Source organism: Clytia hemisphaerica, unplaced genomic scaffold, assembly GCF_902728285.1.
Source record: "Clytia hemisphaerica strain Z4C2 unplaced genomic scaffold, Clytia hemisphaerica genome assembly, whole genome shotgun sequence".
Lineage (NCBI taxonomy): Eukaryota > Metazoa > Cnidaria > Hydrozoa > Leptothecata > Clytiidae > Clytia > Clytia hemisphaerica.
Window position 1 is genome coordinate 3,447,894 of NW_027103551.1, and position 16,517 is coordinate 3,464,410.

At 34.6% G+C, this 16,517-nt stretch overlaps 1 protein-coding gene across 1 annotated transcript in view; it reads right to left on the reverse strand.

The window, feature by feature from the left end:
• LOC136800318 (RCC1 and BTB domain-containing protein 1-like) overlaps window positions 1-16,517 on the reverse strand; it is a 64,337-nt gene that overhangs the window by 10,069 nt on the left and 37,751 nt on the right. Inside the window, exons 11-13 of the mRNA XM_067056951.1 lie at window positions 16,142-16,195; window positions 14,488-14,585; window positions 13,458-13,588 (exon numbers count right to left, since the gene is read on the reverse strand). Coding sequence (XP_066913052.1) covers window positions 13,458-13,588; window positions 14,488-14,585; window positions 16,142-16,195 — 283 coding nt within the window. The remainder of the gene's footprint in view (window positions 1-13,457; window positions 13,589-14,487; window positions 14,586-16,141; window positions 16,196-16,517) is intronic.

Sequence of the window (16,517 nt, forward strand, 5' to 3'; positions counted from 1 at the left end):
GGTAATACCTAAATTGAAAACTGACCGTGTATGCTCCGCCTCAATACAGGAAATCGCTGGCCAGTAAGAGTTGACGTATCAATAAGACTTGGTTTCCTTTTTGGAATTTCGTGGTAGTTCCAATCGTTATAAGCTTTTTTATAAGAAGTACATAATTTTGGATAAGGTTTCGTTTGCTCCTTTGCTCTCAAATATAATTTCTTCACTTGAGAATTTAAAATGGGACCTAAATACACGTTGTTTTTTATAAGGAACCTTAACTTTGCTCTGAGCCTGGAGTTCCTTATTTTTACAGAGAATTTCAGCCTCAAAGTTCCTTATCGAGTTCCTTATTTACATAGCTGCTAAGTTTGGATTCGCAAAAATTGGATTCCTTTAAAACTTGTTTGTCATATTCTCAGCCTGAGCAGTTCCTTAACAACTCCTTATTTTTTTGACCATTTTCAGCCTCGAGTTCCTTATAAACGTGTTCCTTATAAAAAAAAGTGTATTAAAACATTCTTAAGAAATTCAATGTTTTATATGTTAAGAAAATGAGCTTCTCATCGATTTGTTCTTATAAATAAGCTTCAAGTTACTTTCAGATTTCATTTTTTTCACCCGAATGTTTATTTTACAGACCACCGCATACAACCTAATGACGTCAATACAATGTTTAGATTAGTTCCCAGGCTCTTTCAACACAATCCAGTTTAAGGACATTAACATTCCAACAGTTTAGACTGAAATTCTTATAAAAGACATTCTTCAAAAAAAAATTTCTTTTTGGTTCGTTGCCCTGAATCTAAAGTAACTCTTAGAATTTTAGTAGAGTACGCACTTCTTTTAATGAGAACGCGAGTCTAAACAAGCCCCTTTTGAAGAACACCTTTGAAGGAAAAGACCGCATAGATTCGATTGAATCTATGGTTTGAATTTTTCATTGTGGGAAATATAGTTGACGCTCTCTAATTCGATTTACAAGAGGAATTGTTTTTTCATCGAATAAGGGAGTGTATCGAATAGTAAAGACTCGTTTGTGAGTATTTCTTGTTGACTGTGACTTTCAATAATTATCGAAAAATGGAGCATATTGATCGTATAACTTTGAGGGTATCAACTGCACGTTAATTTCATTGCATTGATTTCTCAGATTTCGGAGTGCCTGTTTTAGGCAACAAGAGCTGTCTTGTGGTATCTGAAACAATTGAATATATTTGACTTTCACCTGTAGCGGATTATTTTAACTCCCTGTAAATGTTGACCCCCCAGTTAATATAAACTAGGAAATAATGACTCCCCTAGAGTAGAAATTTCCTAGGAAATATTGACTCCCTTAGTAAATAATGACTCCCCTTAAAAAAGCTGAGGGAGTCAAGATAAACTAGTTTGACCCCCCCCCCTAAAGTAGTCATTGTTTGTTCACACTACTTTACTATATATATCCATACATAAGGGCCCTTTAGCATTCGTATTTGAATGTCTTTGCAAGATATTCTTCCTTCGCCTTTTTAATAGATCTTCCAGGTATCATTTTAAGGTCCTTAAAGAAAAACTTTTGTACGTTCCTTTGTTTTATAGCCGTGTGATCTGTTTGTTACAGTTTTTACCAAAGTTGTCTTTTTATTTATACAGTACGTCCAGGAGAAATTAGTCCTCTGTTTTAAAAGTGCCATAGCCTTCGATAGAAAAATTAATTTTTCATAAATTTTATACCGTTAGAAAGGAAATCTTCCCCTCCATTCAAAAGTACAAAGACTTTGCTCAAAAAAGATTTCTAAAACTTAAAAATCAAGTTTTTAACTAATAGTTATGATCTTAACAATTTTAACGATAAATTAACTTGACTTATCAAAAGAAAACCGGTTTGACAACTTTTATAAGATTTTAGTTTTAGATTTTTTTAAAATCAGGCAAAAACTTTTACATTGCGATTTTTATACCATTGTAATCCTCGTAAAATTCCGCATCGAACCATGTAAAACTTTTCATAATAGCACAATTACTTAAAACTCTTTATTTATTAGCATAATACATGAAAAGGTTATAAGCATAATTTCTTATGTAAAATGATAGATAGACAAAAGATTTAATTGATGATTACGGAGCCACTGAACTGTAGCAATGCTTAAATCTTCGATTTTCCTTTATGTTGTGAAGCTTTTTTTGAAAAGTTATATTTTTGGAAAGCCTGATAAATGCTCCATCTCACTGTGGAAGAATTTTCAAAATTGGCCAAAAATTCTAAAAGCTATACCACTTCAAAGACAGAGGACTAATTTTTTATGGACGTACTGTATCTAACTTTCATCACATTGGGATTACTGTAAATATTTCTTCTAAAAGATCACTGTGACAAGCGCATTCTCTCGTTGATTTCTATTGTCCCCTGTTTTTCAGATTTTAAACCTCTTGAGAATTGCTTTAAGATGCTAAATTTTGCTAATTCGTTACTTTTCTCGTTCAAGGCTATGAAATAAGAATTTTTTGCAGAGCTGATTTTCGTCGTTGACACCCACCTTTTGCCGAAATTCTTTCATTTTTCAAGGGACTTTAAGAATTTTCAGAATGTATGGTATTCCGCAGAACAGATTTTTCACGTAATTGTCGGTAGACACGAAGTTTAAACGTTTATTCCTCATTCGGTTTCTCGCCAGTATTTTGTAACATGATCTTACAAAGAGGGAAGTATACAGTATACAAATTTTGAGCCAAATCTAAAAATTCTTGAAGGAAATGCTTCCCTCAGATGGAGTATTTCTCTTACGGGGGTCTGTAGAGTTAGCCCTGGATAGCCAAATGAATTTTTAAATAATTTTGTCATAGATAATAGAGGGGAGTCATTTTAAACCAAAGGGGGTCAAGATTTCCTAGGAAATAGCAACTCTAGGGAGTCTTCATTTACTAGTTTATTTTGAGGTGGGGAGTCACTATTTACTAGTTTATTATGACTGGGGAGTCATTATTTAGGGGAGTTAATTTTTTTTGTCACACCGGGTCAAAACTTATCCTCAACGTTTTGACGTCATCAAAAATCTGCTTAGCATTTCAGGAGATCTGAATTTTGCTTAATTAGATGTCTACAAAAGCTTTAGTTGACAGTTTTAAGTTTGTCACTATGACAGAATCCTTTGAAAGTACTTGTATTTTTCTTACTATATGTAGACCTTGGTACTCAAAAACAAAGTACATAAAATCTACTTAAGAACGTTTTGCTTTGAAGTATACATATCTCTTAAGTATTTTGAAGTAACCTTGAAATTGACAGACCTTTAACGTATTACTCCAAACACTAGAAAGTCTGGTTTAAATTAAACAGCTATATTTTAAGTTTTTTTTGCTTTCTTTGGCAGTAATGTTACTACATAACTTGAAGAGTATGGGTTGCCCGGCCTTCGGAAATCAGAGGCCTATACTGAATTCAAGAGAGGCTCCAGAATTCTTGTTGATTTTGTGACACTTATAGGGAATGTACAAATTTAAGCATAGGCTCTTGATAGTAAAAAAATTAGATTTCGTGGAATGTATACACGATTTTTAAAAGAACAAACTAAGAACATAAGGCTTCGATGGCCAAAATATTAGGAACAAGTTAAGCATATTTTATGCCTTTGCAGACACCCGATTTGCTTAGCAAAATGTACAAAAATACTCGCAATTACTGAAAATAATAACATTTTACGAACATTTCTAGGCTTACAACTCTGATGGCTTCAAAAAATTTGGATGCTCCTTAAAAAAACGTGTAGGACTGTTGATTGGCTTTCAGCTTTCGAACATCCAAAAGAAAATAGCCTGGGAACTATATACTTGACCCTTCTTTAGCCTGCGTATAGTTATGTCTCCATGGAAGAAAAATACTAAAGATGACTTCAGTTTACGCGTTGGGCGTGGCAGAGAATAATTAAGTCCAATTTACGTAAAACGACGAGCGTGGAGTAGCTTAGTGCGTACAAGCCCATTACGAAATTCGTGGTGGCTTAAGGGGAAAAGTGAAATTTAGATTGACGCCATGTTGGTTGACTTGAACTGGAAACAGGCCAAAAAGTGTGACTATTGAATAAACAAACAAAAAACTTTTTTTTGGCCACAATTTCATTTAAAGGGAATGTGGGTTGAAAAAGGGGTAGAGATGTAGAATATGACATACAGCGTGGTTAAGATAAAGTTACGGATTTAGAAGTTCGGGTTTGAAGCTTGGGTTTACTAATTTGAATTTGATGCGATACACGTTTTTTGATAAGAACATTCCAAATCTTTGCAGCCTTATTATTATTATTTACGAATATTTAAACAGGATAATTCTACAGTCGTAACATATATACATATTTACACTGTTATCTCAGAAGTCCTGCATAAAACAGAAACTACATAAAAATCTAAAAAAAATATATAAAAATATATAAATATAATATACTAAAATCTAAAAATCTATGGGGGTAAAAAGTTCAAAAATCAGAAAAAGGAAAAACCAGGTCCTAAATCTAGTCCTAGAGATTGGATAAAATTGCAGAGAGTGGATAAGATTAGGAGCCTTTGAATGTTCTTAACTTTTTGAGTTTTAAATCTAGAAATCTTTTTAAAATGTTCTTAATTTCACGATTCTGTGAGTATCTTTCTGCAATTTTTGTAAAAAATTGGGTGTTTTAGAGTCCGCAAAGCCTTATAATGTTCTTTTTTGGCTATCATAGCCTTAAGTTCTTATATAGTTTGTTCTTATAAAAAAAATGTGAGTAATTCAAAGAATTTGTTTTTCTACATAAATTTTTTTTTTTTTTTTTTTTTTTTTTTCGGACGCAAAGTTTATCAATGAGGTTGGTCGTGAACGAAAATTATTGCATTGTTTATTTGGATATCGTGACAAATAGATCGACCGAAATAAAGCACACACGTTTTTTATTATAAGAACAAATTATATAAGAACATAAGGTTTCGATGGCAAAAATGTTAAGAACAAGTTAAGAGCATTTTAAGGCTTTGGGGACTCGAAAACACCCAATTTCTTAGGAAAATGGACAAAATTGCACAAAAAATGGTGCATATAAGAAGATGTTAAGAGCAAAAAACTCAAAAAGGATGTTCTTATAACAAAAACGTGATAGATAGATCGACCGAAAGAGAAGCACATTTGATGTAAGAAGATCCATCGCATAGAATTGCAATTGATGGTAATAAAACGCCTTTAAAAAGCCTTAGGTTACAGTGTAAAGACTAAAGAGTATTTTGCAATATTCCGTTGCATACTGGAAGAAAAAAAAGTTGATCTTTGAGTTAAAGAATGGTGTGTGGTCGACACAAGGTATTAAAAATGTGTCAGCATGTTTTGATAAACTGCTCTTGTACGTGAAAATATGTTAATGAAAGCGGATGTTTATGCAGTTATGGAGGTGTGAAACCGAGGCAGACACACAACGTTGTTTCAACGTTCATCGAACGTTATATGGATGTTGAGGAGACATTTTTGTCAGCTAGGAATGAGAGATAACTTACGTGAAAGTGTTAAATGCATGAGTGTCTCGTTTATGATGATCTGGCGACTTGAAAATCACTTTGATGATATTTGCTGGACTTTGGTATGCTTGATACAGGTTTTTTTAATAAAAGTCTTGGGATGTTCTTAACTTAATGAGTTTTGAACCTTATAAAATGTTCTTAACATGTTCTTATTTTCCCCATTTTCTGAGTCTTTAATTTCGTGTCCGGGTGTTTTTGAGTCTGCACAGCCTTAAAATGTTCTTAGTTTGTTCTTAATATGAATGTTACTATTAAAGAGCAATCCAAAAGGTCAATCCAAAAATGAATGAACTTTCAATTTTCATATTTCACTTTTCTTTCCTGTCAGAATGCCAAAAATAAAAGAAATCCTATTTTCAAATTTTAAGAAAATCAAGTGCGGTTTTTGTATTTGCGCGTATCGCACTACAGAGACTAGACCGCTGTCCCTCCAGTATACGGACATTTTAAGGATTTGATTGATCATATATCGTATACAAATAAACGTTTTTTTATAAAAACAAACCATATAAGAGCTTCGACGATGGTCAAGATATTAAGAACAAAATTAAGAACTCTGCGGACTCTGAAATACCCCATTTCTTAGGAAATTATACAAAAATACCCAAAAAATACTCACGAAATGGTAAAATTAAGAAGATGTTAGGAACATTTTTAAGTTTAAAGCTCAAAAAGTTAAGAACATCCATAGGCTTCAAAATAATTGAATGTTCTTATAAAAAAACAGTGTATAAGAGCTTGAGAAAAACTGAAAACTGACTGTTTTGGGTTTTTTTGCTCATCCTCTAAAAGTGTATTGATTGACGTCAGTCAGCATGAGAACGAAAATTGATTTGTGGGTAATTTTTGACGAGGGTAAACACACGTTAATGTATATGATATGAGACTTTAAGTTGAGGGGTGTGCAACATAGGACAAATTTGTATTGTGTTAAAAAAGCGATGCAGTGAGAGCTTTATGTCTAATAAGTGTATGCATGTTACTCGTCTTTATAAAAGAGCTATTAAATTTTTTGAGACTAATCTGTTATTGATTATTTGGTACTTTGAGCCACAATTGTTTTGCCATGTGCTTACTTTTGGGCAAAGTTGACTAATTCAAAGCTGAATATTTGCAGACATTACGAACATAGTGCTGTTCTTAGATTGTTCCTATTTTTGGCTTTTTTGTGAGCCTCATTGCTCTTGTAAAGCTGTTTTAATAAAAAATTCACAACATGACAAAACTATTGAGTTGGAACTTATTATTAGCAAGTACCTTGTTTTTAGAAAGTAAGTAAAAACTGAAAAACAGTTTTGGTTTAAAATTGCGTGGGCGACCACCAAACGCTGAGAGAGTTCTGTCTGACATGTTTCGAGTGTTATTTTTACGTGAATAAAAATGCCAGTGAGGTATTGAGGGTTTTGGGTTTTTGAGTTTTCACAAATGTTGTCCAGAGCAGTTATGTATGAGGTGATGGAACGGTCCGAAACTATATTGATTGAGTGGTACTGACTACCTTATCGGCCCGTTTTACGCCGGCCCTTATTGGCGTTAGTTTTTTGTCACTAGTGTAATAAGGGCCGGCGTATAGGATCGGAATTAAATAAGGTCCGGGCTAAGAATAAAAAAAGAAATTGAGCTTTGGCGTAATAAAGGAGTGAGTGAAAAGGGCCGAGAGGTATTTGTTTTTAGATCTGCTTGTAGTGTAAATGATTAAATCACTGATAAATTGTTAAATTGTTAACTCACATTTTAATTAAAACACAAACTCTTCTCTCTTTTCCAGACTAAAAAAAACAAAAACAAAAACAAAACATGTATCTCAAAAGTTTAACAGAGACTCTACAGACAACAGAATCATTCAACAAGTCACAACTTAATTTATCAACATTCAACACAACTTCATTCAACAATTCTTCATGGAACGTTACTGCACATAACAGTCACACTATGAAATACCAGGAACTACAAATTCTAGTTTCCCTCGTTATGATATGTGCAGGTCTTGTCGTGAACACTGGTGTGATTCTACTTTTCGTGTTGCGCAGAAGAAACTTTCTACTCGCAAATTTGGCTGTTTCTAATTACATCGGTATTATAGTGATAACATTACACATTATTAATACTTTATCGCCACCGCAACCCAGCGATGGAGAACATTACTGTAAAATCCTGCTCTCCATCACAGAGTTTTGGTGGATTTCTCAGAATTTTACACTATTAGCGATCAGCTATGAACGTTACAAACAAATCGCGGATCCGATGCCGTGTATACAGGATACAATTTGCCGGAAACGATACAATTACGTCATCTTTATTTGGGTGGTTTCCATTGCCGCAGTGTTAATTTTACTCAAGACAACGTGGATCACTCTTAAATTTGACACCGACATTCTAAGGTGCCGTAAAAACTGGGAACTGCATCCAGTCTATATGATGTTGTACTCGTTTGGGTCATTCTGGATGCCCGGTTTTCCGCTCATGTATTTTCACGGTTATATGTGTTATAAGGGCTACAAAGTGAAACAATTCGAACTAAGACCCTACAGCACAACCACTATGACACGATCAAGAAGTTTAAATTCTCTAGTCAGTCTACGAGAATATTTGTCGGCCGCTGTTCAAATGCCAATACGTCGATTGAGCCGTAGTGAGAGTTTACCGTCCGGGCTAGAAGATCCGTCCGGTAGAAGTGACAGTATTTATTCCAGCGGATCATTATCCATACGTAAGAAAAGCATTACACAAACAGCCTTGAAACCGATTTTTAGTACGCTTTTGATTTTATTACCGTACCTCTTAGCAGCTGGACCCGAAGTTGTACTTATCTATATTTATTCAAAAAACTTTCATTTGTCACAAGAGCTTGATTTGCTTGTGAAAGCGAAATATTTCATTGTAGCATATTTCCCCTTTATCCTGTGTTGGACGGACAAAAAAATCCGAAAAGATATCCGTAGATTAACAAATAAACTCTCGTGTTGCCGATCAACGCGAATCAACCCGAATATTGAACCCGAAGATTATCGGGAGAATATCATTCGGAGAGACAGTCGACGCAATTCTATGGTGTCACGACAAAACAGTTATCCAGCACAAGAGGAAATTGGAAGTTTTATTCCGCCTGTCGCGAAAGAAGGGAAAAGTAAGAGTAGTCCACAGGTCGGGACATTAGGAGCGTCCTCGTCACGCGATCCAATTCAGATTATTCATTTTAGTACACCGGTCAACATGCCGGCCGTTGAGGTGACAGACTTGGAATAAATAATACCAGAATGAATGGATGAATGATTGAATGGATGCGTGAATTTACGACATTTTCGGAAAATAACGTAACAGACTTGGAATAAATTTAGTAATCGTGTGAAAGCTCCAGCCCTTCTCAGCTTCAAAAGCAGAACTGTTTGAAAATACCTGAATGAATGGATTGGATGAATGAGTAAATTTATGACATTTCAAGAAAATACGTTCCTTAATTTCAGTGCTTTAGTTTATTCCTTTATTTTTCCTTATGAATGTAAATATGTTGTGTCATATGGTAGAATCTAGATAATACATAACCGGAATTTTCAATTTAAATTCTGTTTCTTTTGATAGAGCGTGTCCCGAAAAAAGGCTTATACCAAACTAATCGGATAACTTGATTTCTATTTTCCAAAAGCATGTCTAAATTACCTTGAGAATTGAATATCTATTGACCGAAAAACAAATTTGCACCTTGTTGTATAAATATTCCAATGACAAGACATCTACGTTTTTTTTCGGACATGCCGTGCTATTGATTTACAGGGATCCAGTTGTCCAATATCATTCAGAATAAGCTAAAGAAGCTAAGTAATTTGAAGCTATTCTAAAATTATTTCAAGATTTAGTTCTTCCTATGATGTTCTTTATCGGACCAAGTTCCCTCCTCGTCCTTAAACCATATCACGCCATCTGACAGTGAATAATTTATTCGGCGAATAATTCTATTTTTTGCAGTCAATTTTGTAGGGGTAATGACAAAATATGGTATTAAAATCATTCTTTTTAGATTTAGCTGGTAAACACATTTTGAAGCTGCTGGATGTTCCTGTTCGCCTCAGACTTGTTTGCGTTAAAGTTACTCTTAGCTCCAAAATATAATAACAGCTTAGATCAGATTACCTAAATCTAAGCTACTCCTTCGATAAATTGGCGGCGGGGGATCTGGGGATCTCTACTGACTATGCTGCTCAACCACTAGACTATACATTGAATTAATTTCCTCTCCCCTCTTCAAACGCTCCGTTATTGCGTTTTCGAGTGTTAATATTTGAGGGTAGACCTAGTACTTTTTCACTTTTCACTTTCCTAGTACTCTACACGTTTTTTATAGGAACGACAAAATTTTTTGAAGCCTCCGAATGTTTTTAACTATTCGAGTTCCAAGCCTTTCATCATTTGATGAGTATTTTTGTGCAATTTACGAAGAAATAGAGCCTTAAAACATTGTTAACTTGTTCTTGATATTTTGGCCATCGAAGCATTATGCTCTTATATAGTTTGTTCTTATAAAAAACGTGTACTTCAGGGAAAACGATGTCAAGATAAGAGCAACAAAATAAAATTTAGAAACAGGCGAAAAATTAGAAAGTTTGTGATGTTATATTTTAGCTTTCAAATAAAAAAATGAATTTAGGATTGCTGACAGCGTGGACGTTTGCTGACTTGTTCAAACTCATCGTCATCATTGTTTTTGTTTTTGACTTGTTCAAAGTCGTCAGCATTTTCTGCATCGTCAGCATCTGAAGTTAATGAGGTTCTTTTAATTCCTTTGGTAATCACATCAATGTTGACATTGATGGAATTGCCAGCAGCTTTGGTTAATGTCTTGCTGACAATGTCTGTCTTGACGAACCAGAAGCAGCCGGCGGAGAGATTTTTTTGAAATATGTGTTCTTAACTTCTAGGAGACCGGGAGGAGACCAAATGTCATGACCTTTCGATTTTTTATTCAAATGATGTGTTCTGATTTCTAGGAAACCTTTATTGCACTATTTGTCTCCCTAAACTTATCAATACTTTATGGTTTGGTGTGTTCTAAAATCCAGGAAAAACAGGTTACCAAGATAAAACTTGTAAGATATTTGTTTTTCTCCACGAAAGATGTGTTCTGAAAATTTCTAGGGTTACTAGGCAACAAGATTACATCAATTTTCTCTTGATTATAACCCTGTCTCCTTAAAAGATGTGTTCTGAAGCTTTCTAGGGTTACCTAGACAACAAGAACACGTTAGATGCCCTTGATTATACCCCTGTCTCGTCAGAACACATCTATTTTTTAGCTGATTAATTTTCGAAGATCTAATCAGAACATATCAACATTTCTAGCTGTGATATGCTCTCAGAACACAACGGAAAAAAGGTCGCCTCACCGGCTGCTTTCGACGAACAAGAAGCCATTCTTTTTGCCAGCGTTAGCAAATTTGTTTGGTAAGATTTCTAACTTGGAAAACATTCCAATAAGTTCATCAAAGCCTTGTGGCATAGTTGACGATGAACAGTCTGTTCCATGATGATTAGAAACAGGTCTGTCGGCAATGTTTGAATTTTGGATTTCACCAAGAGATTGTGTATCTTCTTGTTCGTCAGATTCAAGAATGCTTTCAACATGCTTCACAGGTTTTCGTCTTAAAGCTTTTTTCACTGTTCGAGCCTTAGTGAAAGCTTGAGTCTGGATAGCCTTTTTCAGCATGATTTTCATCTCGCGATGATAATCTTTGATGCTTTTGCTCTTTGATGATGCTAGTTCATCATCCTTCTTGGTTTTCTTATTGGTGAAGGTGTCCTCCAACTCTGAAGCAACCGCCAAAGGATTGTCTGAACCAACCAACTTTTTGAATTCATCTCGCAATTCGAGATCGGATCGCAAACCAACAGATTTGCGTTTTCTGCTACACTTTTTCACAGTAGATACATTTAAACATGTCTTTGAGACATTTTCACTTAATTTAGTCATTTCAACAAGGATATTAGGCTTGCTAAAAGCAACCATTTTTCCGCAAAAGTTTTTGTGACACTCTCGAACGATAGTTAACACAAAATAAAAAAAACTTTTAATTGAAAGAAAAATATTTGACGTCAAATAAATTAGGATATTTTGATCTAACGTGAAGTCAAAAGTGACGTAAATTCAAAATGGTGCCGGAACCAATATATACCGGGTGACCCACGAAAAAGTTCAGACGTTTCTCGACGTCTTGAGGCCGAACAAATGTCCCAAAGTGCTTGGAGTTTAAATATTTAGAAAGTAGATATCCCAACTTAAATTTTGAATTATCACTTTTTAAATTTGACCAATTTGTTCTCTACTTATGAGCTTTTAAAGTCAAAATTCACTTTTCGGAAAGTGTAAAAAACACGTAAAAAAGGGGTATCAAATTTGGTATTTTTAGACGTTTTTGATATACAGTTTTTGAAAAAAATCTGAAAAATCTACAAAAGCGCCAATTTTTATAAAAACTAGTCTTGTTTTAAACAAAAATTACTTTTAAAGGTGTTTTTATTAATTATTAATGTCATAAAACTCGTTAAATAAGTCAATTTGTAAGTGATTTTCTAATTGATTGCATAAATTTTATACCTCTTTTTTACGTGTTTTTTACACTTTCCGAAAAGTGAATTTCGACTTTAAAAGCTCATAAGTACACTGTCTGCACCCCAAAATGTCGATGAATTTTGTTTTCTTTCTGACGCCTCAAATAATCATTGGAAATACAAAAATGAGCCTAATAACACTTATTTGTCACCTAAAGATTCTTTCCCAATGCATAATTCCATTTTAAATCATTGTTGATAAAAATTATTCACGCCCGAACTTTCATTTTTTAAAGTTACTGCACCCCAAAATGTAGGCTAGCCTTTTTCCGTATAACTTCTAGTGAAATTAATAAATCTTGTTGATTTTTTGTATGGTAAGACCTAATACAACACAGAATCGACATAAATTTTAAAAATAAGGGAATTGATCCAAAACATTGTCAAAAATCTAAATTGCTTTTCTACTGCACCCCAAAATGTAGGTGTATTTTTGCGTGTTTGCAGAAAAAAGCAGAAAAATTACATCAAAATTTATGTTTTTTTGTAAAAAAGTTTTTAACCGGAGACCTTCTGTCAAATTATCAAAAGAAACCCAAAAAATTTGCTTCGCTTGGTGTTTCAAAGTAGCATTTTAATCAGTTTTAGTTCCGTTTTTCACGGAAAAATTGCTACTTTTTGACGTTTTTGACGTCAGTTTTGTCAAAATTTCGAAAAATGAGGGTGCTTCAAAATGACATATCTTTTATTGGGTTCGAGCTACCAGCATAAAATTTTGACACAATGTTCAGGATAAACAGGGCTTTAAAGTCGACCCTAGTTTTTAGGACTTATCTTTTAGTCTTGGTGTACCAATTTTTATTTGATTGAAAATTTGACCGAAAATTCAGACGTCACTTTGGAAAAACATCTCTGGTTTCGCAAGAAAATTATCAAAATAAGCGATGAATTCGATTTAGATAAGTTGATATATTCATAGGCTATCCATTTCCAAAGTTTTCTGGTTGCAAACACGTTGAAAAAATTTCAGTGGACGTCAAACCAAAAACCTACATTTTGGGGTTCACACACATTTTGGGGTGCAGACAGTGTAGAGAACAAATTGGTCAAATTTAAAAAGTGATAGCTCAAATTTTAAGTTAGGATATCTACTTTCTCAATATCAAAACTCCAAGCACTTTGGGACATTTTTTCGGCCTCAAGATGTCTGGAAACGTCTGAACTTTTTCGTGGGTCACCCGGTACAGATTTTCTACTTTATAAAGAAATTATCCCAGTCTCAGATTCAATTTCAAGATAATTCCCGAAAAAAGTAATATTCGTTTATCAGTCAAATCTAACCATTTTCAAAGTCTCCGTACACACGTACAAATGCACAGTATTCTCACATTCAAAGTTCAGTGGAAGTTGAAAATAAAACTTACGGAAGCATTGTATTTGATAGCAGCCGCCAGAAGATGTGAAACATTACTGATGGACACTGATTTCTTGATCAAATCTTCACAGATCTCTTTCAAACGTTGCTCACAATACGAATCAGCCAAATGAAGCAAGCCTGAAGCAACAAAAAGTAGAGAAGATAAATTTTCTTTTTTCAAGTACAGTAGAGGCCCTTTTACTCAAACCTTAACAACTCGAACAGGTTTTCTCGACCCTTCAGCCAACAATGCCTCACAAACCATACTCCATAACTCTAAATTTCCCTAACTCGAACAAATTTTTGTTTCCCGTGCGTGTTCGAGTTAAGGAGACTCAACTGTAGTAATTATGATTAATAATTCTGCCACCGCAGTCGGGGGCAACCTAAAGCTCCTCTTTCGGTAGCTAAGCCCCTTCTCGCTGAATTTCTCCACTTACCCTTGATTTTTTTTAATTGCCGAGCATCAAGCAGAGAGGCATCAAGTACCATATGTAATAAGTACAAAAGTTTTTGATATAACCCGGCCCGGGGATTGAACAACCCAAGACGCACCTTAGCCGAATGCTCTACCTATGTACTACGGTCGCTTTTCTTATCTACAGTTTGACAATCAAAAACGATAGCTAGATGGATCCCCTCGGTAAAAAAGTGTTCGGAATTTTTCTTTGGGAAAATAGACTATCGACGACACCGCAGGCTACGTTCAAACTAAACTCACGGCTTTTTTTGCCGATTATTATTTTTATTATTATCATCGACTTATTTCCCTTTGACTTATACAGTCAACTCTCTCTGATTCGAACCTCTCTAATTCGAACCTCTCTAATTCGAAGAAAAGTCTTTGTCCCTTGAAAATCGAATAAGAGAAAGGCGTCTGTATGTGATTCTCTTCTTCTCACGAAAAAGGTGGGCTTCCCAGTTAGCACACAACGTTGTTTCAACGTTTATCTAAGGTTCACAACGTCCATATAACGTTAGATGAACGTTGCAACAACGTTGTGTGCCAGCTGGGTTAATAATAAAAGAAAACTCACTGATGGCATCTTCTGAGCCGATGTCCACTTTATCGGTGTACAAAAACAATAAGAAAGCTCGATAAACATCATATGAAAACTGTGTCACTTCAATCTCACTGTAATGAAAAAGGAAAAAAAAACACTTAAAAATTGTCTCACAAATCTTACTCCATAACTCGAAATTTCCTTAACTGGAGCAAATTTGTGTTCGAGTTATCAAGACTCCACTGTACTAGAAGAGAAAGATAAAAAATCAGCTTGCGATAAAATTTCAAACATCGGTCGGTCGCCCTGGGACATTCATCAAACATAAAAAAAACTAAATAACCGATATAACCTTCGATCGGGCCTTCATCATTTTTGAGGTGTCGAAAGTTTCACAAGTTTCGATATTCTGATGTATCGAGGTAAAGTCTCATTCCTTGATTTATATTTGTGTTGGTAAAATTAAGCAGGAACTCCCACCTGGCACACTATGTTGCTCCAACATTTATCTACTGTTCACCACAACGTTCATATAACGTGAGATAAACGTTGAAACAACATTGCAGTGGGGGGCGTACGAGGTTTTGAATTACCGCCATCCCGGCCATTTTTTTGAAAATTACCGTTATCCCGTCCAAAATTTACGAAAATACCGGTCCCGCTGTTTTTCCCATAAAATAATAAAGACTAGAAGTCAAAAATTCGGCAAAATGGAATAGAATGTGTATGAGGTAGATCATTATTTTCGTATTTTGTTTCGATTGCAAAAATTTACAGAGATAAACTACCTTTCTAAAGAAAAAAATGTACCGGGTGTCCCAGAAAAAAGTCCGGACGTTTGATTATGTCAAGGTGGAAATGTTTAGAATAGAGAGACTTTTTTATGTTAATGTAGTACTAAAACTTTGGTGGGTCCTTTTTTCAATTTGAATCATTATTCATTGAGTTATGTCATTTTAAAGTTAAAGCACGCTTTTGAAAATGTTCAAAAATGTTCAAAACAGTTTCACGAAAGGAGTTTCGAGTTTATCTTGATTACTCTACCAAACCTTTTTGCTGGATAAAGGTTAAAACTACAATCTAGCCCTTCGGGCTATGATAAATTATTGAATAAAAACACCCAAGGGATTCACCCAAGGAACAAGAACAAGCGTGCAAAATTTGAAGACTCCAGCCTGCCCCAAAGTTTCGAGGTGACAGACAGACAGATACTACACAGACAGACAGATACATATACACAGACAGACATTCTAGCTCAATTTCACGAACCCAACGTTCTCTTCCCTGTATTAAAAAGCCTCAAAAAGCCTCAAAATAAACCCATTCCTGGTGTAAGATCCTTATTTTTTTTTGGGAGTTTTTCGCGTTTTTTTTTTACCTTTTTGCTGACTCGTGTGACAGGCTTTTTTTATAGTCCGAAAATTTTATGTACCATCTATGTATGACTTTTACCGAAATACCGTTGTTTTTTATAAGAATTACCTCATCCCGGACGAAAAATCAGGTGTTTTATCGTCACCGTGGCTCTTGCAAAATACCCTTTCCCGAATACTTTTTATCGTTTTTACCGCTTCCCGGCCCTAAATTAGGCCTTATCCCGAGTACCGCCAGATCGTACGCCCCCCACATTGCAGGGGTTGAGAAGTGAATCCTAAATGCTATTTATAAAAAATGGAAAAATTCATACCTCATATTCGATTCTTCCCAATGAGTTTGTAACATGTTTCGAAAGTACTCGCATCTAAAGATAAAAAGTAAAATTAAGTATTTTTATTTGAAAATGAAATTACGCGTTCTTTTATGAGAACATCCAAAATTTGTTAAGCCTTCGGATGTTTTTTTATAAGAAGACACTATCTAAGAACATAAGACTTCGATGACCAAAATATTAAGAACAAGTTAAGAATATTTTAGGGCATTGTGGACGACCCATTTCTTAGGAAAACGGACAAAAATATTCACAAAATTGTGAAGATGAGAACACAATGAGAACATTTTTGAAACTGAGGATTGTTTGAATAAGACATGAAACTGTCAGTATTGAAACAATAATTTTTACTACT